The sequence below is a fragment of the Chaetodon trifascialis genome, chromosome 8 (assembly GCF_039877785.1).
Source record: "Chaetodon trifascialis isolate fChaTrf1 chromosome 8, fChaTrf1.hap1, whole genome shotgun sequence".
Classification (NCBI taxonomy): domain Eukaryota; kingdom Metazoa; phylum Chordata; class Actinopteri; order Chaetodontiformes; family Chaetodontidae; genus Chaetodon; species Chaetodon trifascialis.
The window spans coordinates 22271160-22295505 of record NC_092063.1 but is presented as its reverse complement, the minus strand read 5'-3'; the positions used below and the strand labels follow the sequence as shown (position 1 = coordinate 22295505).

Sequence of the window (24346 nt, the reverse complement as noted above, 5' to 3'; positions counted from 1 at the left end):
CTGTGGAATAATATGAGAGGACACTGCTCCAGTCTACCCAATGTTCCGGGCGTTTACTGCCGACGTCTTGTTGTCCCATGTTGTGTAATTATATTTCGCGGCGTGTATAATCGGATGTTATGGATACATTAAGTTGTTTAACCTCAACATAACTTATTTCGGTATCGGTACATTTGAGTTAGCTTGGAATTAGATAAAAGGGTTTTCGTTTCACTGACAGATAACCCACCAATCGAGATCAGAGTTGATGTCACAGTTAGTTATACCAGCCTCTGGTTAAGCAACGTCAGCTAGGTAATATCACTGTAAAGTTTACAGCTGTGTTCTTCGACTCCAGGCCAATTAAAGAGCACGGCCAGGTTTACATTGGTATACAGACGTGTATTTATGTCTGAAAGTAATAAATAGAGTATTCCTATACATAAGTTTTACAATGATTAATATCTCCACGGGCCAACCTGGCGATACCGTCCGGTCCCATGGTGTAATGGTTAGCACTCTGGACTTTGAATCCAGCGATCCGAGTTCAAATCTCGGTGGGACCTCGTCGTTTTGCGTTTACAGCAAAAGCTAACAAGTTACAGCTGTCAATCTAAACTTCAGCTAAACGTCTAAATACGCAGCAGAGGAACACATAATGGTGGACTGCCTGTCTTTCCCAACCTTTCGCCTGCTAGCTGATGACCTGGGCACCAGCTAGTCTTCCAGGGGTCTGAAATATTACATCATCACGTTTCTGTTACATAGCGTGCATCTCTAAGGAACAAAATCAAGATCAACTTCTTATGCATACTTAAATGAGTTAGGGTGGGGATTTACGATTAAATTGACGTAAAGGGGGCAGCTATTCCAATGGTGGATGACATATAAGAGTGCACTAACAATGTATGAAGCTGGAGTGGAAATCCTGTGCCTACCGAGTGCCTACAGCACAGTAACAAAGACAGTTATCGACCTTGGAAAATCATACTGTAGCACACACAAAACATTTCACTCAGAAATACAGCTCACACGGAAAACCACACGTTTATGTTCAAATAACTTTATTTCCACACGCAAATTAAAGTGTATATATGGCAGTGTGTTTGTGTGTGTATTTGAAATGCACATTTCTTTTGACATTTTACTGGAATGTTTCTCAAATTATTTCACAAATACGTCAGCTGTTTTTCTACTGAGCAGCATTGGCAGAAGTGCACAGGGCCGGATCCGTGTGCAGCATGAGCCGAGAACCACCGCTCTTCTCCGACTCAGCTGCTTTCTCGCTAACATTATGTTTTATTCCCCGACAGACGACTTGCTCAGTACCACTGGAAACTGAAAAGTAGCCGGAACTGTAGCCTACAGCATGGTACACATGCAATGGAACAATTATTAAAGTATATCTCTGTAAAGTGGCAGTCAATTGTATTTTTGTGTTAGCAAAAAACAAAACAAAACAAAACAAAAACATTTTAACAATAATACAAACCATTAGAAGTAGTGAAACAGCATATTTAAACAGCAAAAACAATAATAACACAGAATATTACAAAGCAATAGGAACACTACAATAAAGACGTGAGCCATCTTTGAAACTGTCTCCTTCCCATGCTGACTGAAGTGGAGCTTTAGTAAGAAATACAAAAAACATTTCTAACAATTTATGCACTAACTTGGCACACTGTAGCTGTCTGCAAAAGCTTTATGTGACTAAAACATGCCAATGGAATTCTACACGTGGCGCTCTGTCTCATCTTTGACATGTGCACACACTCCTTACATACAGTGCACTATTTCATACGCTGTACAGTTTTTCCATGTGTTGTAGTATGCATGCTATTTATTGGCCCAAATTCCCCCACCGCTGTGGTTTTAATGGAGCGAGTGAAGAGAAAGACTGAGATTCAGATTCATTATTGCAGCACTCCACAGCTCCATTATCTCTGCACCAGTAATTCTCCCGTACTCACCGCTCGGCTCCCTGTATGGACCATTAGAGTTGTAACCCATAATGTTCAGCACAAAATCTAGTTCCAGGAAGTAAATCAGTTCGAATCAGATGAGGCTCATAATTAGCTTCACTCTACTTTACATGCACAGTCAGCTGTCGTGTGGCCAGCATGTGGTATTTTGGAGACATTTCACAGGTTGCCGCAGTTTTATCCCACTCAACTACACGAGCTGTGAATATGAACCATGAACGTCAGAAGCCCTTTCAACGTCACACATTCTACGTTCACAGGAGGTCTGCTTGACATGAAAGTAGAGATATTATTTTGGCAAACTGAAGATTTGTGCAAGCTTAGATGGCGCTAGCTAGCTTTAACAAGCTAATTTTATAACAATAATGTTTAGTGTCCAAACTTGACATGCCCGCCTTTAACTAGCTTTACTAGCCAAAATGTAAAAAGCACGACTGACTGGCCTGCAAAGGCAGAGAGCAGAAGACGTTTGCAATGTTTTCAGGTTGGCTGGCAAACAGACAGGTCATAATGCCTTTCTTTCATGCCTTTTTAGGATTTGTTTTATCCTAAAACCACATTGTCAGAGAAACTGTAATGGCTAAAACTCTGCTTTTGGACAATCTTGAAGGTGGAAATGAGCTACCAACAAATATTTTCTTTCTTCTCAGCTTTCTTGTCCATTTTGAGAAGTTGGTTTCAGAAAAAAGCTTTATTTGAATAATTTACGATCCATCAGTGACCGATCTGTTTTTTCTCCGTCATTTCTGTCTCATTTAGTTACATGGAATCATAAACTGAATAACCAGATGTCATCAAAATTTCTCAATTACAGACAACACCTGGAAAATCAGCAGGCCTAAGTAGATGCAGGTTTAGCTTTAGCTACAGCTAGCTGGGGCTATTTCGCTATATAGCTGTCTTGCTTTAGCTCATGTGTCGGCTGTCTGTCCTGTGACAGACAAGCTCACACATGACCAAACCAGAGTGCAGTTACTGCACTTGTTACACCCTGTTTTACCAGTAATTATACATTTCTATATATTCTACATTTTATAATGAAAAGTCTGATTCTGATCTCTTTAAAATTAGTTGAGAAATGTGCATGTTCAAAACTTAAGGCCTCTGGCCACCATACACTTCCCCTGACTGAAAGACAATCCTATCTTCTTTAGATGTCATCAGGAAGGTTCAACCATGATTGTGTGAATTTGGTTGTTTCATCTTGTTAACGCGACTGTTTTTTTAAGACAGCTTAAGTCAAAGGCTGGCGTTCCACACGCCAGTCATGACTCTATTATCTGTCTTAGAAAAGGGCATGTAAAAGAACATATAGATCACATCAGTGGGCTATGACATTCTTTGGTCACTGTGGTGCACGCGTAAAGCAGTCAGAGGCTTCATAAGGCAGTGCACTACACAAACACAGCTCTGCATTTGTGATATCAAAAAGGCAGGTGTGGGATTTGCACCGTTCTGTTTTTTAGCAGGAAACACATTATAAAAACTAGAAAAAATACTAAACTACTTAAATGGACTTCATCCCACCAACAGAAAACATGTACACAAAAAAAAAACTAGAATGACAGGACGACACCATAATATAAATGTTTTCTCAGTGTATACAGGTCCAATAAGTGAAGCTGTTACGGTAAAAATGTGTGTTTGTGTGTGAACATCACATGCTTTTCAAGTGCTCTTCACTCACTTTGTACTTACTGTGCATATACTGGACAATCAGTTGACCTTTATTTTGAAAATTCACTGTTTTTTTTAGTATCTGTATTCTTCATATAGTAGTAAGTGAGTGTGTGTCTTTGGTACCACAACCGTCACCTCTGTGCTTGTTCCAGTCAGATGTCGGTGGTCTCCAGCTTGTTGATAATGTCCACCTCCCCGTTGCTGCATGTCTTGCTGTTCTGCTGCCCGTTGGCGTTCTGCTTGGCGTTTTGTCCTGAAGGCGCAGCGGCAGGCTGCTCTAAACTGATGGTGGCACGACTGGTTTCAGTAATGGAGGAGCTGTGGTAGTTAAAGTGGTTGTTGGTGATCGGGGTTTCTCCCCAGCCAGTTTTACCCCAGGCAGACTTCCACTGAGCCCACTTCCTACGCAGTGCTGTTTGGGCCTGAACATCAACAGTGATGGTCAATTTAAATAACTATATTTTTGCTAGTTTTAGATTCTCTTTGAGACATGTTTCATATCATCGTTTCTACGTACCTCAGCATTACAGAAACAAAATATAATGGCCACCAGGAGTCCCTTAGAAGAAATAGGACATAGATTAAATTAAAATTTAATTAAAAGATGGGATTATCGTGTAAATAATTGTGCAAATAAAGCAGTTTTATTTGAAAAACGGGGACCAAGTGAGTTGTTGTTCTAAATTTGAAACTGGCTACCACAAGAAACCAATTTTAACCTTAATACGTGGAGCATCTGAATGTCCAATTTCCATCGGCAAGAGGCCAAACAACACTCATTTATTCAAATTCAAGCGCAGAGAGTGGCTCCATCGTGCTTTTTAGTGTAGCAGAAGCTGCTGAAAGTGCACTTCAGTTTGAAGTTGTTGCTTAATGAAAATGAAGGGAGGTTAATGGAATTTAATAGCATGAAAAGCCTTCATGCCAAACACCAATTGTGTTTGGAACAGAAAATGTCAAATACTGTAAACTGTGATGTATTCATGAGGAAATATTCTTGGTGTAAAATTGGCTACAGTTAACCTCACAATAAGGGCTTGTTTAATCCGTGACTTGAATAGGACTCTCTCTGGTGTGTAGACTCAAATGTGCAGTTTATTGGACATTTATTGTTTGCAGGTGACTGTACCTGAAAGTGGCAGAAGATATTTACAAAGAAGTCATAGATGGCCCGGCTGATGCGCCCCTCGGGCCTCCAGGGGAAAAGGATGAACTGGACTCCCAGCAGAGGGATGAGGATGAGGGTGGCTCTCACCGCCTTCATGTAGGCTGTGGACTCAGCGCAGTGGGTGTCTTTCAGCTTGGTGATCAGGACCCGGACGATGTTCAGGAGGAAAAAGAAATTCACCTGGACAGATTGATGGTGGGTGGATGGACAAATGGAGGGGGGAGGGGAGAGACAGAGATATAAAGCTGTTAATGATACTACTGCAGTATTTGGCTTTTCTAAACTTGAGGGGAAAGCATATCTTTGCATATAATCTAAATAATTACAATAACTGGCCTGATGGTGGCACTATAACAGCACCTGAACGACTGAGCCTGTCCAGGATGCAACTTTCATACCCAATCATGATACTCTCACCTGTTACCAATGAACCTGTTTACCTGTGGAATGTTCCAAACAGGTGTTTTTGGAACATTCCACATCTTTCCCAGTCTTTAGTTGCTCCTGTATATTCTAGATTTATTAACTCCATATGAAGAATCCAGACCTCTCAGGTCATCAGGGACAGGTCTATTGTGTGTTCCCAGAATCAGAACCAAACAAAGTGAAGCAGCTTTCAGTTATTATGCTCCTCACCTGTGGAACGTTCTCCCTGCACACCTGAGGTCTGCACCAACTGTCAGCTCATTTAAATCAGGGTTGAAAACTTTATTATTTGCTACAGCTTTTACTTAAAGTAAATGTATTTGCTCAATGACTTTAATAATTCTAAATGCTAAATTATTGTGTTTTACTGGCTTCTGTTTTTAATTTTCCTTTAATTGTATTTTATTTTCAATTCTCTATTCTCCTCTAATCTCTTTCTTTCTTTTTTTCTTTGAAATGTATGATTTTAATGTATTTTTATGCTTCTGTAAAGCACTTTGAATTGCCTGGTGTATGAATTGTGCTATACAAATGCCTCGCCTGTCCCAACTTGTTTGAGACATGTCGCTACATCAAATTCACAATAAGCAGATATTTACAAAAATCTATGAAGTTAGTGAAGTAAAACATTAAATATATTGTCTTTGTGTATGTTAAAAAGGATTAGCTAATTATTATATATGTGTGTGTGTGTGTGTGTGTGTGTGTGTGTGTGTGTGTGTGTGTGTGTGTGTGTGTGTGTGTGTGTATACTTTTATAAGTTACTCACAAGCAGTGCAGCTTGAATGGGCCCGTGTATGATATAGAGCAGGTGTGTGTGTGAACTGATCCAACACCTGAAACAAACACAGAGAACAAGAAAGAAAGAAAATTTTGGACACGTTTCCGATGAGCTTTCGCATGCACGGTGACTTAAAAAAGCCTGAGGGCTGAATGAAAGTCTGAATCATTCATTAGCACTACACTCTGCTCACACATATACCACTGAACGAGACTGATCAATATCTTTCAATTCCTCTCAGCCTGAAAGTGATCAGAGTAAAAGAAAGTCACATGAAGCCTGTAGTCATGTTACAGTCGATTGCATATTGTAACGTTCCTGGTCTTGATCTGGACAGAAGAACAGGAAATACGTTACATCTTACTTGTCGTTAAAGAAGAGCCCACGAGCCACAGCATAGGTGATGGCAGGCACGATGGGAAAACCTTTGGACAGAAAGAGAAACACGAACAGGAGTCTCAGATATACAGATATACAAAGATGTGAACTTTAGAGAGAAATGAAAGACTTCATTACTAATACATAAGAGCTGGATGCAGTTACACCCAGGCCTCTAGGATGAATTTTATATAAAATATAGTCAAAAATTCTAGATGTCCTCATATATTCAGGTATATGAATGTTTTTCCACTCGTATTTGGACGACTGGTATAATGCAGTCACTCCTCACTTGGAGTGGTGCTCATATGTCTTATGAGGTCTTGCAAATGCATTATTAGGAAGCACTATGATACTTAAACGTTGTCTTGGTAGACATTGTTTCAATCTTCCGGTCCATCTGCTCACTAATTGCATTTATGTGGTTTGATATGGACAAGACGGACACAGCTTGCACTGAAACACAAAAGGAAATAAGTTCCTGACTCACCCCACCCCAGGACATAATACCAGAACAGCTGCTGTTCCCCGACAAACACGGCCACGATGATGAGCGTGTGGAGGTAGATGCCTTCACACAGCATCCAGAAGTAGTTGGAAGTAGACGTATACTGAGTCAGCACAGCCAGGACCTTACAGCTCACCTGACAGACAGGGAATAGTAAGACTTCACTTTAAATATGATTTCACCCACAGTTTGAGCACTGTATGAGCACACCAAATGAGCACACGATTGAATTAAATAGAGGATTTGTAACATAAGGAAACTGAGGTGAACTGAAGTCCATTAGTGTCATGAGATGAAAATTCAGTGGCTCACTGGGTTCCTGGCATTTATGGCTTGGTTATTGGCCACAGTGAGCGAGAGCCACATTATAGTAACAATGGAGTTCAGGATGAAGGAGAGAAACATGTTCTTGTGGAGGGAGATTCTCTGGCAGCTAAGACTCCTGAAAGAGAGAAGCAGACAGAGGGAAGGGAAAGCAGATCAGCTCGGGTTTCTTTGGAGTTTTTCATACATTAATGCTGAGTCAGATCAGAAATCTCATGGCTCACTTGAAGTAGGAGAAGATGATCAGGCAGATGATCAGGGACACAATGGACAGGCCGTGCCCCACCATTGCCAGGTAGTAGAGACTGATGGCAAACTGCATGGACAACAAAATGGTTTATTCATCATAAATACAAATATATCTGACACTTATTAAGGATGGTTACACTTTGAGTGAAAGCAGGTACAGTTTATACACCATTTGCATCTGTACAGGATGTCACCAGAAGCACAGTGGCCTCTTTGACAGCACGAGAGAGAAAAGGAAACATCTGTAAAGAATATGAGCCTTTTGGGAAAATTGAGAAAAGAAAGTGTTTCCTGAATGGCTGCACATTTAGATCCACTGAAGAAAAGAGTCATGCTGTTGGCCAAGTGTCATGTTAAATGAGATTCATGGAACAATGTCCAAGACAATCTTTACCATGAGAGTTCCTACAGAAATGTGTGTGTGCAGGGCTGTGAGCCTCACCATCACTCAGGCAGAACAAATCCTCAAGGACTTGCTGATTTAAGTCAGCATAGCCTGGACTTGTAGACATGAGGTGAATTAAAAACACTTAATCCTGCAGCAAAAACTGGAGGTCGACAAAATAAAGATTCACAGTACACTTAAATCAGGGCTCCACAGACATCATTTTATGAGCTACAAGCTGAGTTTGAATTCCAAAGATGTAAAATTGGGAGTTGTTCTGTGATGCTAACAGTAAGTTTGCCTCTCCAAATGCACTGTATCGCATTGTACTTTGATACACCTTGTTTGATGAAGTTGCTCTGACACCACCCAGCCAGGGTATCAAATCAGGCTGTGTCATTTAAAGTCACATGCTCGGTTAGCACTGTTAGCATGGCAGAGGCAGGACCCATCTTGTTAGCTGCAGTTTACAGTCTTCAGTGTTCAGATCATGAGTCAGTGAGTCACTTTGTGTTGTTATGCCCAGCTGTGCAGGGACGGGTAACTTCTGACTATCAGATATCAACATCTGTCACAAAGCCTTCTGGTGCACTGCTGCATTTCGTCCTTTCAGAATTCACATTATGGGCTTCAGTGCAAATCAACCAGTGTTGTACAGATTAGCCATTGGTCTCAGGACATTAACAAAACAACTTAAAGTCTCTGGGTTACTATGCATCAGTCCACCTGACAGAGGACGAAGAGTCTTGTTTTTTTGGTTATCTAATTCCCAAAAAATAAAATGAGTCTAATTTGGTTCAAGGAGCAAAACTAAATGTGTTTCTAACTGCTGGAACACGGCGACAGCTCCAGAATCCTCTCACACACATTGGTTTCACTGCAGTGTGACTCACCTTGAGCTTGTCTTTGGTGTAGGCCTGACACTGGGTGTAGTTGGTCCATACTCTGTTGCTCTCTGGGTGGTGGAACCACTGGCCATCAGGATTACACACTTTGGTGACCTTTTCTGTTGAAGACATCATTTACACAAACATTTTTGACGCCACCATTGGGAAGAAAAAAAATTTAAGCCCATATCAATACAAACAAAAAGAAAACAGAAGACAGTAAGTAAACAGCTGTATCTGCATGTGTGAGTGTGTGTGTATTATGGCCTCACCAGCAGGGTCAAAGTCAAGAAAGTATTCAGGACACATCTGCATGACAGTCCCCGGAGCTGAATCCCCCCAGCACAGCCAGCCGTCCCACGTACGGTTACAGTAAGAACCTACAGAGGGCAGTACGGGCATGACATTGGACGGTCAGAGCATGCAAGATAAATGAGTGTGTGCACCACACACGCCCCAGTGAGACTTCACTCGCATTTAGATATAAGTAAGGTTAATCAGTCACCTGCAATCCCACAAAGGGGAGGGTTCAAAATAAAGGGATGAAAAGGAGCAGTGTGCAGCCTTCTTCCACCTCTAGATTCAAAGTGAAGAACAAGTGAGGCATCGAATCCCAAATCACCTTCTTCACAGTAAATTGTTTTATTGTACAGTGTCTACATTCCTTGTGCTGAGTAACAGATCCATTAATGCTACGTTTCGTAAAGGCAGTTTGTCTGTTCAGTGTATCTGCTGTTGCTAAGCCCCCAGTCTTTAAATCAAATAAAGCATCGCTTATGTGTCGGAGGATTCCTCCGAGAAAACGTGTTTCAGCCATGGGTTGATGTTTAGAACAGCAAAAATAAAAGCTGGTGTCCTACATTATGTAAAATATATGATACTCCATGAGTATCATGTGAGGATGAGGTGAGAAGTTCCATAAAATAGCCACAGATCACAGACTCTTTACAGACAAGGCAACATATCCATACCACTTTTCAGCTTGTCTGAGAAAACCTTTAAGAGTACCAAAGCACAAGAGTATATCATGGTATTCCATTCATGTATTTTACTTCAATCAGGCAAAGAAAACATTTGAAACCAACCCATCCAAAGCTGAATCTACTGTAATGTATCACTCGACACATGAATTATAGCAGCTGGGTCATGAGTCTGTGCTGTCAGTGGCTCACATGTCAACAGAGAGTCATAACGGTAGAGAAGTTATTACATTTTTAATAAAGTCCCTGGCTGGATGAGTCATAGAAATGATCTATTCAACATGAATGGTGTGTGCCACTTCTATAAACTGTGTGTCTAACTGCAGCTGGCTCACACAAAGCTTGTCAACAATAGACGGAAACCTGGCGGTACCAGGTTGCACAGTGGCATGTTGGGAAACGGAGCACAAAATAACATTTCAAAGGCAGTGAAGTACTGAGCGGGAGTAACAGGCACTGGGAAAGACACAAAGGGCAAGTTTCCTTTCTTTCAGACTCACTTCCTGCCTCTCTCCCTCTCTTGCTGTGCGCACACTCTGGAAACTTTTAGCAGGTAGGACGAGCAGTAAAGTTAAAAAAGAAAATCTGTATATGCATTACTCAATATTATGAAAACAGTATTTTTTCATTGAAAATGTAGGCATTTTTTTTAACCTGTTCACTGAAATTATTAGCTAATTCAGCTGCCTGCACATCTACAATGCACAATGAACCTTGCAGTGAGGGATGGAAGTGAGCTGAAGTGAACTGTTCAGTTCCACCATGCTAAATTAATTAATCCAAAAGAGCAGCTTTTTATTTTCAGAACAGTTAGCTGATTAGTTGAGACAGTTAACTACTTTAAAGGCCCCACGTGTTGGATTTGAAAATGCCTTACTTTGGCGACTCCTAGTGGTAGACAGCAATGCAGGCCACTAAGTCCTAAAGTTCACACATGCATGGCAAACCTGAACTTATCTAGACATTACCTGAAGCAGCTGTATGTGAGAATGCAAATGTCCAAATCAGCTGGACTGGACTTACTCCATAGTACAAAGTGTGTGTAATGTGTGATAGAGCAGGTCATTGACCGAAGCAAGTGACGATGTTGATGCTGTTGCACAGGGTGTAGCTGCTTCATACTCTTTTCTGCTTGCCTGTATAATGTTTTCCACTCTTTCACTGATGTTGCAAATATGTCAAAATACATATAGTACTGTAATCAATGCAAAAACAGTCATCATCACGGATCAATCTTCTTTGATCCAGGCGCTTAACCTCACCTAAACCAAACAGACTATTTTCAGTAGATTAGAACGTGTCTGACATGGACAATCTGCTGTTGTGTGCTACATGTGTGGAAAGGCAACAACTGTCTGGAGTTCATTTGAGAAAAAGGCTTAATGAAGTCAGCTTCATGATGACACTCAAGGCTAAGTCAGTAGGATTCATCCTCTGGAGACTGGTCCGCACTGACCTGCCGACACACCAACATTTCTGTTCATGACCACAAAAATTCCACACTTAGTGGTTTGAGGTTGACATAAACCTTTGATGAGATGAATTACTTATGGTACGAAGCTGTATCCTATTGATGCATCTGAAAAGATAATTATTTATAATGACCGTTTTTCATTGTTTCACGAGGATAACTGAGCGAGAGTCAGTCACACTTTTTGGATCCCAGCATGACAGTACTTAAAATAGGAGGTCATTAATGGCAAGGCTACTGAGCTCAGTGAAGATGGATTAGTTATAACAGGATATCCTGTAATTCAATTTTTTACTTGCAATATAAGTGATTACATTTGCAGAGGGAGTGATTTCATTAAAAGTGCATCAGCACTGCGAGTTGAATGCAAAATGGAATGAACATTTATCTTCCATCCGCCAGAAGCAAAACATGTTTATACCATTAAGAAGATGTAAGTTCCCGCTGGATGACTATGAATATGAAAATAACAGAACAATAGGTGCAGTCTCATCACCTTCTTCTGTGCGTGGCGGATCATGGATTATCTTCAGGTAGCACTCGTACTGAGCAGCCAAGATCTGGTGTCGGGACTTTCCTAGAACGGTGGACATGTTGCTGAAATTCTCCTGCTCCTCCACCGCCTTCACGACAGCCACCATGGAGCCCACATCCTCAGACTGGGACAACTGGGTAAAAATTCATACAATGTATATTAGAGATGTCAAAATGACGACTGTGTCCTCTTCATTAAACGCTTCTTTTTAGACTCAAATGTCACTTTATATCACATTAGAAACTAATACACTACCAACAGACAAACGCTGTTCCATTAGCATGTTATTCAATTTGAAATGGGAAAATGAAAAAACAACAAAAACATATAGCTACGACTGCACTCACCTCTGAGCCTAATGCCAGCGCAACAATCATGGAGAGAGTTAGGGTCCTCCACATGTTTCTAAAAGGGTAACAAGGACAATGCAATGATTAGACATCTTTACGCCAGATTACCGAGAAACGGCTCTGTGGTTCCCATAAAAAACAAAGTATTGTGTTCAGTTTTATTTTTATTGATGTGGTTGAAAGAAGGCTTGGGACCCTTTTATGTGACTCTTTTATGTCTGTCACTGACATCACACACAGTATCATGATTCAGTGAACTCAGTGAATACAACATCATTTATTGACAGTGGAAGCCCACTGACTGAACTATCATCTGAGGGTCTGTGAACTGAAGGAATATGCAAATGTCTGCTGTAATCTAAATTCAGATAGGTGGTGTGAGCGCACAGTCTTTAACAAGCATGCTTATGTATGTCTTTTGACAGTATGTGTGGTTTCTCATCTATCAGGACAGGAAGTTCATGCTCCACCAGGCACTCCTTTACTCCGCCCCCTCAGGGTCACAGAAACACCCGTCTGTTATTATTGTTGGGGTTAGGAGCAGCTAGTTCCCTTGAGAGTTTATTCTTGAGGCAAATAGGCCGAACAAGGGTAAAATAAATACTCGGCATAACAGCGAGAGGTGACAGCGGCAGATTCTCTAAAAAACAATACAAACACGACAAAAAGTGTCTCATTTCTGGGAAAACATGACATTTGCATGAGGGAGGAAACTGGCTCCAGTGAGTTTCAATGTTCGGACCTCATGGCCAGCATGACATAACATCTTTCATTTAGTTGTAAATGCAATACAAAGTCATCATTTTGTTGTCAATCACAATGTCAGAAGCTAAATTCAAATTTATGAAATGCAGATTGTGCTGCTGTGCATTTTTTTTTTTGATGATGACAAAGAGATTAACGTGTATTCTGGCTTCAGCGATGGAGGAAATGTTACCGTCTTTGGTTTAACTTCCACAGCAGAACCTTTTACATAATTTCAAATTTATGTTGTCCAGGCAGCAGGTTTAATATCCAAACAAATAACCATTAGAAAAAAGCTTTAAAGAGGTGTAAAACATTTACCTGAATTACAGGCAAATGTACAAAATGTGCACAAATAAAATAATTATTAATGGGTCTGAATAGAGCCCAAACACAACATAAATAAAACAGAATGGTATAATTTGCTAATCCTTTTTGACTCCTGCTCAACTGAAAACAGTATGAAGACTTTAAATTCAATGTTTTGCCTCATCAACTTCATTGATTTTTGTAAATATATATTTGTTCTGAATTTGATGCAACAACATGTTTCAAACATATCAGCACAGGAGCAACTAAAGACTGGGAAAGCTGTGGAGTGCTCCAGAAACACCACAGGTAAACAGGTTCATTGGTAACAGGTGAGAGTATCATGATTGGGTGTGAAAGAGGCGTCCTCAAAGGCTCAGTCGCTCACAAGTTTGCAAACAAACACATTTTTGACAGTTCAGAGGACAGGAAAGAGATGTGGGAACATCAGTGTGGACATCAGAGGTTTGAGGCTTTTTGGGAACAGTGCTTTGAAAAGTAAGAAGACACTTTCTTCAATCTTTGTTTGGACCGTCTGTTGTCCTTTCTACTGTTACTTGCTCATTAAGGGCAAGAGATGCATAAAAAAACAAGATACAGCCAAAACTGAATTGAACTGAAACAGAACATTGCAGTAAATGATGTTGCAGTGAGCATTTAAAGCATCGTTTAATGCATCATGTTCAGTGATTTTGTGTAACGTCTTAACTCAAAGTGAGTGAGATGCAAATGTTGTACAGAAGTAAGTACCTTTGACTCACCCCAAGAAATAAAGGCAAATACAAACAAGAAATAAAACATTTTAATTAAATAACTTCTTATATTTATAAGCTATGATAAGATTTTATTGATCCCACGCCAGGGAAATTAAGTCATTACTGATGCTAATAGGCCAGCTGTTTCCCTCTGTGCAGAGCTAAGCTAACTGGCTCTGGCTGCAGCTTCTTATTCAACGGTCAGACATGACAGTGCTATCACATCTTTTCATGTAACTCTCTCCTAAAAAAATAAACAAAAGCTGTCGGGTCATATTTGAGCTTTAAATGCCAATATAATAAAAGCCACTTTACACAGACTGCATTTATGCACATATTTTCCTTATGCATGTTGATTTGTGGGGGTCTGTGTACATGAGAGAAGTGTGTGTTAACCCCAAAAGGCGCCAGACGCCAAAACCACCCACATGTCAATGACCTTTAAAGGGGAGCTCCACAATAAGAAAAATTATATAGAAAAATATAGAATGAATTTTTCAAACAGGGAAAGCTCATCATCTTTTAAAAGACGGCCATACATAGTTGCATAGAGCTTGTAGAGCAATTCCTCTCTCTCTCATCCTGTCAGAAAACAAGTGGAAGATGTCACAGTTTTTTTTTTCCAACTTTTTGACTCTCAAATTCAAACTCAAAGTCCAAGGCATCCCAAAAAATCTTTTCACATTAGAAAGGAACCGAACCATGGTTCAATTTGATCTGGACTGAGACCACCTGTTTTTGTTGGACCAAGGTTCAGCTGTTTGATTGTGGTCTGGGTGAGGTTTCACTTCTGATATTTTGGTTCAGTCCAAAAGTTTGGACCAAATGCGGTAGGTGGGAAAGAGCCCATAGTGCCTTCTTAAGTATAAATAACACCACAGCCAATGAGCTACAAGTTAAGTGTGGGTTAATGTTGGTGTCTGTGTTAGCCGATAAATCTCCCAACAGCTCCATGCATTCCTTTAAAGGAGGCCTGATTTCTTTCTCCAGTGTGATTTTAGATGGTCTGAGAACAGTCACTGTCAAACTGGAACGCATGCCTTGCTTGTCTGGCAACAGCTTTAGAAACACTGAGCTACACTGCACCAGCAACACATCAGAATGCAGAGAAAAGTCATAAATTATTAGCAACTTTAATGATAAAAATATCAGCAGGAGTATCAGCCTTCAAACCGCTCCATCAGACCCTGTAAGGCCAGTCATCTGTGTCATACAATCTGCTGCCAAGTGCTGAAAGCAAATGCTGAGGTATGAGGAGGGGTGCAGCAGTGTCTCTTAGCAACCAAAGCATTCAAGGTAAGTGATGTTTCAGATGAATGTGTCCTTTGTAGACAGAAATCACACATGTAACAATACACACACAAAAAACCACAATGAAACAGTCCAGTCAGGGTCAAATGCACACACACATGCAATAAAAATGCTTAAGACCTCATCCTATGATTGGCCTCACCTGCTACTTCACGAGGGGTTATGGCAAAGACATCATGACTGGTTTGATTGGATAAAGGCGGGACACGCACGCCAGAAACAAAGAATATAAAAATGTGTGTTTGACTCTCACATTGCCAAAGGAGACAAACCCCAACTGAAAAAATTAAAAACAATTCTCCTGAACCAAAAGTTCCCTTTTGGTCAAAGGACAAGTCAGTGTCAGCGGCATTATGGCTAGGCTGTGTCACTAAACTTTTATTTTCTAAACATCTGTTAAAAACAGATGTGCTTCTTAGGATTTATTGATATGTCAGATGTTCAAAAAAAAAAAAAAAAAACGGTTCCAAAAATATTCCCCCTTTCTAAGCAGTAGTGTGTTCTCATTGAAAACATGAACATCAAGAATGTCTATTACAAACTGCACTGCTCGTCCTCAGGCTCACTGAGATGTAGTCTGATATGGACTACTGACAGTCATCTACCAATGAGACCTCTACCTTCATAGGCCTCCCGTATGCTTTGTTATTGGTTGACCCCATCGAGGCTCAGTCAAAATTCGAGCACCTCTATAGGACCAGCTTAAAAGACCATGTGAGTCAATTCAGGATGTCACAAACCATCACCATAAAACATCTTCTACTGTACTCCTGTTAAAATTTATGTTTGGTCTGTGTCCACCAGAGAGGAAAAAAATCAGGAATTTTTTAGAATGAATTTTCTCTTTAATGAACCTTCATGTACATTTATGTAATCTCTGAATCCTGGTCTTCCTGATTCCAGCTCATTTAGAGAACGGCTAACTCTCCACAGCCTCAAGCTTCCCTGTGAGATACTGCTCTCGTGGGGTCATGGGGTCATCAGACGGAATGATGGGAAATACAAGTACTGTGGTCTTGCTACACCAGATTTAGGTCTATTGGCCCTTGCACCCAGTGAAATGGACTGCAGATGCTGCGGTGACGTAAAACAGGATTTCGTCCCGACCCCAGAGGTCATGATTGCTTAAAGTGCAGTATGAGCAGAAGTCATTTAAAACACAGCTTTTTTCTATTACAGATAAACTGTTAATGCATGTGGAGCCAATGTAGAATTGACACCATTTCCAGGCTTGTGTCTTTGCAGCATGCAAGGATTTTGATTTAAGCTCTAGGGAAATGCAAAGCTGCCAAAGTAAGACAATAATTGGACGCAACTGCTTTTGGGAAGAATTGCAGTGACAATATCCAGACACACAGACATCACATATGCTTGAGGAAGTAGAGAACAAAAGCCCGGAGTTAAAGCTTAAATAAGACAAATAAAAGAAAACAGCGTAGCATCAAATAACCGCCTTAAGAGCAAACATTTGATCATTAGTTGATCTTCTTCTCAAGATAGCTAAAACAAATACAACTGAAGGGAACACAGAGTGCTGTGCTGATGGGATAAGATAAAATGCCAGAAACACAAGACCAGGGAGAACAGGAGGGAGCAAAAATACATGACCAATTACTCAGAGCTGACCATGATTGAGAAACAGTAAAGGCTTAACCTTTACTTACATCCCGTGCTTTGTCTGCTTAAAACTGGTGCAGTGAAAGGACTGCTAAATGACAACCTCTACGCAGTTCCTACTATATGGTAAACAGCTATTGATGTGAGGAAAAATACACTTTAATTGCTTTGCTTTGTCCCACTTCCAGTTCAAAACTTGAAGACGTTCATTTTACTATCAAGGAAACAAATATTAACATTTTAAAATCAGGTGGTTTTTCTGAAATTTAAAAATAAATAAAAAGATAATTGAAAAAAAAAAAAATAATAAAATAAAATAAAATCAGGTGGTTTTAGCATTTTACTACTAAGTTCTTCATTCAGTGCTGGAATAAGTATTCACATCCTTTAGAAAGTACCAATAAAAATATCTATTAGATGTAAAAGTCCTGCAGTCAAAGTACTGAATTACTAACAGCATCAAAAGTGAAAGTTCTGGTTCTGCAGAAAAATGATCCCTATGACTGATATATCACTATGTATAACAATGTGTAAGTAGCATTTTACTGTTGCAGCTGGTCGAGGTGGAACTACTTCATATACTTCAGATGCAGATTTATAGTTTAGTCCAGTGGTTCCCAATCTAGGGGCTGGGCCCCTCCACAGGCAGGGATCATGAGGTGATTAATGGAAGAGATGTAACCTGTAAATATATCTGTCAAGTAAGTGTAGCGGGGTAAAAAGTGCAATGTTTCCTTCTGAAATATAGAGCAGAAGTATAAAGTAGCATAGAATGGAATATTCCAATAAAGTCAAGCACTTTGAATTATATTTTAAGGTACAATGTGTACGATATGGCTACCTGTGGAAGGCAGCATATCACCAGGCTAACCGCTAAATGCTGCTCAATATACTCCGTGTTGTAGTCATTGTTTACTGTAGCTACCAGCTGCCATTGGTTTGTTAGCTATACAGCTAGTGGCAATTTTAGCTGACTGGATTCTACTGAGAGCTCGGGGCCAGTCAGCCCTGGCCTGTTACTGGGTGCTCTCTCTACTCACTCTCTGGACCCTCGGCTCAACTCAGCCCTGGCTGTCCTCCTGCTCGACACAACCAGCCATCAACGCGGTCCACACATTTCCAGCCATCCCCCCTCCTCCGCTCCTCTCCTTTCTCATCCCATCCCTTTTGTCCCTGTGATAATTCTCTTATTCGAACTCCAGTGTCCTCACCTCTCTGTCTCGCACTTTGCTCAGTAGCTCAGCCTTAACAAAAGGCTTCAAACGCTAACATTAACCCTGAAAATGAAAAAACACCCACGTCCTTTCAAACGTCATTGTGGAAAGCACCTTGAGTTGCCTTTGTGAATGAAATGTGTTACCTATTAAAACTCTTAACCCAACACCATTATAAGTTCAGTTCACGCCCATCTGTGTTAATTTCATATAACATTTCAGATGAGAAATCAGCATAAGACAGTGATTTTGGCTCATTCAACCCATGTTCATCATCTAGCCATCTAATTCAATTAGAGTTACCTTAAGTTTAAGCACTGACACTGAATTCATACTATTTTCTCAAGTTTCCTCTAATATGCCAAACTGTCAGAGCTCCCTCTTGTAGCTATGCAGGGACCATCCAAGTGTGTGTGCCTGTTGGTTCTTCTCTGTGTGCATCAGCTCAAACATTATTCCTACGTATTTGTATTCCAGTGGGGGATCTGGAGAACCACAGAGAAGCGATACAAACCCCAAGAGTGTGTGTGAGGGGAGGCAGAGGAAGGATGAAGGTTGAGGAGGATGCTATTATCATCCTCTGTCACCCTGCAACCACTTCCTCCCTTCTCCACCTCTAAACAGCCCCACAGGTTAAAAATAAGCCATTGTTACACACACACAAAGGGACATGGAAAGGACTTTCATTGTGAGGGGACATAGCTAACATCCTTGTAGCTTTGGAAACACAAACTCTCTGTTGGACATCCAAAGGTGAGGAAGTTTAATATTCCAGAATTAAGTCAAAAACTTTACCTCTGAAGCAGGGCTGTAGGCCGATTATTATTACCGATTATTGTGTTAATGAATTGATTAAGCTTCTAGTCTACAGTAGCCCAGACGTAAAATAAACGTGACAGAATGGAGAAGTTTACAAGCATCTGTATAGCATAAGCTTGAAGCTGATTGGCCCTTAGACCAAAGCTGAGGGGACGTTATTTCATGCCACCTGAGACCAGTTTTTAAAATGTTATCTCATCTGCCGCTAGCTGTATATTTTTACAACTTCATTCATTTTGACATCTTTAGCTTGTTAAGTGGTATCAACTGGGCCACGATGGTTCAGACACACTCCAACGCAAGCAGACAGACAGATGGCTAACGTGTAAAGGTTTCAGTATGCTTGAAATGAACTGGCGACGCGCAAAGGCAGGACATGCTCTTGTTGTCTCAACACCATGAATCATACAAAAATAAGTTCAATAATAAGTCTCCTATTAGATCATTTTTGTTCCCCAATAAGACCCAACAAAAATATCTGGCCTGCACAGACAGATCTTTCACTTTCATTACTAAGGAGGGTTTTGCTAAAATCAGCTGCCTGTTCCTGCTGGACATGAGACTGATGAGAGCCATGAGACTCAGACATCCATTAAATGTGCTGCAAAACCAAAACAATTAGTTAAAAGAAGTTAAAAAGTACCACAGACTTTCACAGTTGGTAATAACTCTCTGTAGGTTCCTTGACGCATTAGGAATTGATTCAGTGTTCATATTCAAAATCTGGATTAATGCACCTTCAAGGGCAGCCACTTTGAAATGCAATGCACTTTAAAAAAAAAAACCTCACTGCTAACCAAGTAGCACAGTGAGAGCCAAAAAATAACATGCAAGATCCTGTTATGCTTTGACCACAGGGAGGTTCAATTACAGGTCAGACAGGGTACTTGAACCTGCAGGCAGGGGGTGACTGAATAAGAAGGGATGCACTGCGCCTTCAAAGAACAAATATTTTGGATGCAGTCTCCCAGTTAAACTTTAGAGAGGCCCGCACGTGTGGAACATGAGTTGATCTGCAAATGATAGCCCTCACTTGGTCCTGGAGCTCTGAATGAGTGAACACCGTCTGTCCTCAGTGTTTAAGTCAGGCAGTTCTGGGCTTTCATTCTGTGGAAGTGGCCTCCTAACACTGTCTGATCCTGTAAATCACTCACAAGAGCCAGCAGCACCGGGATTTACAGCAAATGAGCTGTCCATGTATGAATGATTACGGACTTGGTTATTTTCCCATAGCTGGACCCAAAAATAGCTCCCCCAGATTGGAGCTGTGCCATCTGCCAAGCGGTGTCTTTTGATTTTTTATTTGTGTTTTTTGTCCCTGGGGCTCCAAAAGCAGCACAAGCAGTACAAGACATGAGAATAGAGGCTTTGCTCCCTGGACACCACAGTCAAACCACGATATGATCACCCCCACGTATACTTAACTCCTCTGTACAACCAAACACAAGCTTTCCCAGCAAACATCTGACCGACACTGAGCTGAGAGAGAGGACCACTATTACAGAAACCATGTTGGCCTGAGCAGCCCCCCCCAACATATCAATCAGTGTGGGAGCCAGCACACCCCGACACAGTCCTCAGATATGGTCAGCCTGACACCACGTTCAACACACGAGCATCTACTGATTCTCTTTTCATCCCATTCCTCAACTCATCTCCCTGAGGTCTTTCCTTTGTTCCCCCCTGAGAATAAGCAAATTCCAAAGATTCATCAGAAAGATGGTTCCCATTGTTAAAGTAGTCTTAAGTAAGATTTTTTTAGAGCTTTATAACATAATTTAATAATAAAGGGAGTTGGTTTTGTTTGTGAATCCTAATGCCTTAAGCATTGCTCAGACTTTAAATTCTAAATTTCAACTACTGGAATTCCAGATGACTCCTACCACTTCCTATTGTGCAAAGCGAGGGGAAATTTTTGTCACTCTAACTACAACCCCTGCACCTATTAGTATGCAACCAAGACATGTCAGTTATCTCCCAGTGAGACCAAAATAAGCACATGTTTTTTTCAGGTACTTTGGGGGTGGGGTTGTTGGCTTGTTTGTGTTATGAAAGGGCTGATGAGTGGAGCGCGAGGTGGGGGTTGGGACCAAAGTAACAGCCAAAGCACCTATTAATACACCGATAGCTGGCTGGCAAGAAAGAGCAGGCTGTTCCAGTCAAAGACACGCTGGGACACTGGTGGGGTGGGGGTAAAATTTTCCCACGGGCCAACGCACGGTCAGACCGTAGAGTCCAGGAATCATTCTGAGGTATTCAAAAGTCAAGCAAGGAACTGGTCTGAGATCAATGTCTTGGGTGTGAGGATTACAACTTGGCAACACAAGGCAGAAAGGGAGTAAAGGGTATTCCTGAAGACACTCCACCGAAATGGAGCCAAATATAGATACAAACACACAATCAAACATGGAAATAGCTTCTGCTGGTGAAATAAAAGCTGCCTTGCAAATTTTGCAGAGGCAAGTGCAAGTGTCGCTCTATTGCAGAGTGACAACTGAGGAATAAGAATACTTATTATGTACAGAAACTCCTGTTCTATGTGGATCAGGCCCAGCAGTCGACATGGAATGACTTTTGTGAAGAGAGCAAGCCCCGCAAGTCTGTAGGGTTTATAGGTGATTGCTAACATGCATGTAAAAGTGAATGAAAATCACCCAGGAAATGCAAATTCACAGAAAAACCAACAAAGCACTTGTCATTGCTGAGACCAGGTTCATAGTAGCCTTATCATAACTCCATGTATCTTCCACTGTTTTTCTCTATGTTGGTGCTTTGGCCGTGATCTGAATGTCAAATTGTGCACTGTTTTATTGGAGTGTTAAACTGCATAAGTCTGTAAGAGAGATATGTTTTAGCATATTTTGACTGATCATCATTCTGAGTGTGTTCACTGAAAACTGAAATATTTTGCTTTCAGGACAAAACTACTGCACCTCAAAAGCTCAAAAAATCTAACAGAGCATCTGCTTTTTAAAAGCTGCTGGATTAGAGGCTGATTACAGCTTCAGTGAGTCTGACAGAAAACACTATCAGCTTCCAGTAACTCTTTCCTGTCTCGTCTCATTCCGTTTTAACTCTGTGCTGACTTACTGCAGCGTCCCTAATGTTGACCAAGGACTCATCTGCCATCTGTTGCGTTTCAAATTAGTGGAGATAATCACAGCGACACTGTTCAACCCTATTCTTTTTCAATTTCTATTCATATGGTACTTAGAATTGCAACTGTAGAAGCAGGCAACAAGCCAGCTCAGGGCGTGACCTTTCCCCAACCTGCATTCATCTTCAATGATACTTTACAGCCCCATACAGAAAAAAGACAGTTATATTCATTTAATATTACTATAACAACTTTTAGTGTGTGTGTGTGTGTGTGTGTGTGTGTGTGTGTGTGTGTGTGTGTGTGTGTGTGTGTGCGTGTGTGTGTGTGTGTGTGTGTGCGTGTGTGTGTGTGTGTGCGTGTGTGTGTGTGTGTCAGTCAGTGGTAACTTTATAGAGCTCTTAATATGCTTTGTGATAATAAACTCAGTCCTATAATATTCCTATAGTCTTCATAAAGGAGCTTAGATTCTATCTATGGCGCTAAATTGTGTATTAATAGACATCTTAAAGTATTTTATGTTGTGTTGTGCTTGATGTTGATCTTGTGTTTATAATCCCCATAATGTTCCTTGAGTCACTTGTCTTGTGAAATACAGTTATTTTATATAAGTATTGATGTTAGAATTAGTATCATAATTATATTAGCTGTTGTATTGCCTTGTTCTTTTTCCTGAGGGCAAAGCTATATGACATCCTGAGTTGTATGGACACCTTTCACCCGACCACATTCAAAGCAAGCCTCATAAAACCACCACAATAAGTGACGCCAAGTACCGGGCAGCTCGTCCTTTGAGTGAAGAACAGAGACTATTTGCTTACCTTTTCTTTGAGTGAGCTGTCAAACCTCCAAATATCCCCATGCTTGCATGATCCGCGCAGAGGAGAGTCTCATGCTGCTATTCTGTCAACACTGACCAGTCTACTCAACTGTAGCAGTCAGCGGACACGCAGTAGCAAATACACAACATCCTGTTACCGCTTTCAAAATAAAACGCTCACGGCAGCGATGACCTTTTTTGTTTGGAACTATTAAGAACTGAAGTGAAGTTTGGCCACTATTTTCTTTAGTCATCATGAAAAACACACACTCTCGCTTATTAACAACACACATTTGGCTTCATTTAAAATAAAAACCGATTAATATTTTGACACTTGAGCCTAGTCATTGTTTCAAAAACCAGCTAGTACAGACAAAATATCAACTAAAATCCTAAGAGAGTACAAATATGTGCTGAATTAGTTTCATTCAACTACAACAGAATAAAAAATCTTAATCAAGGCTTTTTTAAAGTTCTTAGCTCCTGTTATTCGTAATCTGTGAAGTATTTTATAGAATATAACACACACACACACACACACACACACACACACACACACACACACACACACACACACACACACACACACACACACACACACACACACACACACACACACACACACACAATGTGCTATTCTTAATTAATTATTAAATTGTCAATGACCTGAATGGGGGAAATATAACGACTGATTTAAATTCTGGTCTTCAATTCTGGTTGCAATTCTATTCATTTATCTCGGATTTGTTTATTTATTTATCTTTGATTCTTTAAATTGCTCTTTGTCTGATATTGTTGCTTTTTGTATATCTTTTTATCTTGCCATTCTCGTGGACGGCAAAGTAAGAATTTCATTGTACTAGGAAACTTGTTTCTTGCTGTGCATATGACAATAAACACTTTGACTTTGACTTGACTTCAGCAGCAACCTGTAGTATTTTTTTAGTGAAGTACGACAGCGCCATCTGCTGTGTGTAGTTTGCGGAAGTTTGACTATATTAATATAGTAAACAGCAGCGAGATAAGGCCAGACGATAACAGGAATGTATAACGCCATTAACATCATGTAATAACAAGTTTAATCTGACTCATGTTGATTTGAGGAGTCTTATTTATCTTAGTTCATGCTGCCTTTACGTGCTGCGGGAAAACGTTATATATAAGGGCAGCTGGTCTGTATCAGGTAACGCAATTTTCACTTTCTTGTCACTTTTGAAGTCACAAAGTATTTCGTTAAGTGTTTTGTTGTCGACCTTGTGCTGTGCATGTTCTGCAGTTCAGTCATACAAACAAAGTGCATCACAACATTTCAGGTAAACTATGCAGAAGTTGCATTATTTTATTTCATATTATTGCATACCTGTGTAACCTTATTAGATTTTATATTACTCGAAGAGGAGATTCACAGGCACCAGATGAACATCTAATGAAAAAAGTGCATGTGCACTGCTTTGCAACTTTCAGCTGTGTGCAATGGAGAGCTATGATAAGCCAAATTTGATCGCATCCATAAATTACAAAATTGTTTCGCTTATAGCGCGCTTTTATTTAGTCTATGTTTGAATCGGTCTTAA

The 24346-nt window shown here is 40.5% G+C and overlaps 1 protein-coding gene and 1 non-coding gene across 2 annotated transcripts; one reads left to right on the top strand and one right to left on the bottom strand.

Annotated features, from left to right (window-relative positions):
* The first annotated feature begins 473 nt into the window (after positions 1 to 473).
* trnaq-uug (transfer RNA glutamine (anticodon UUG)) lies at positions 474 to 545 on the top strand. The gene has a single exon. It is a non-coding gene; the product is annotated as a tRNA-Gln (tRNA).
* A 484-nt stretch (positions 546 to 1029) lies between these two features.
* On the bottom strand, positions 1030 to 22879 carry calcrl2 (calcitonin receptor-like 2). Its single transcript, XM_070969313.1, has 13 exons — positions 22774 to 22879; positions 12084 to 12141; positions 11698 to 11869; positions 9023 to 9130; positions 8757 to 8869; positions 7454 to 7545; positions 7218 to 7347; positions 6888 to 7041; positions 6384 to 6444; positions 6008 to 6074; positions 4774 to 4992; positions 4162 to 4203; positions 1030 to 4066 (listed from the first exon to the last, which is right to left on the bottom strand). The coding sequence occupies exons 1-13, from the start codon at positions 22812 to 22814 to the stop codon at positions 3797 to 3799; spliced, it is 1527 nt and encodes a 508-aa protein (XP_070825414.1). The 5' UTR covers positions 22815 to 22879; the 3' UTR covers positions 1030 to 3796.
* Between the last annotated feature and the right edge of the window lie 1467 nt (positions 22880 to 24346).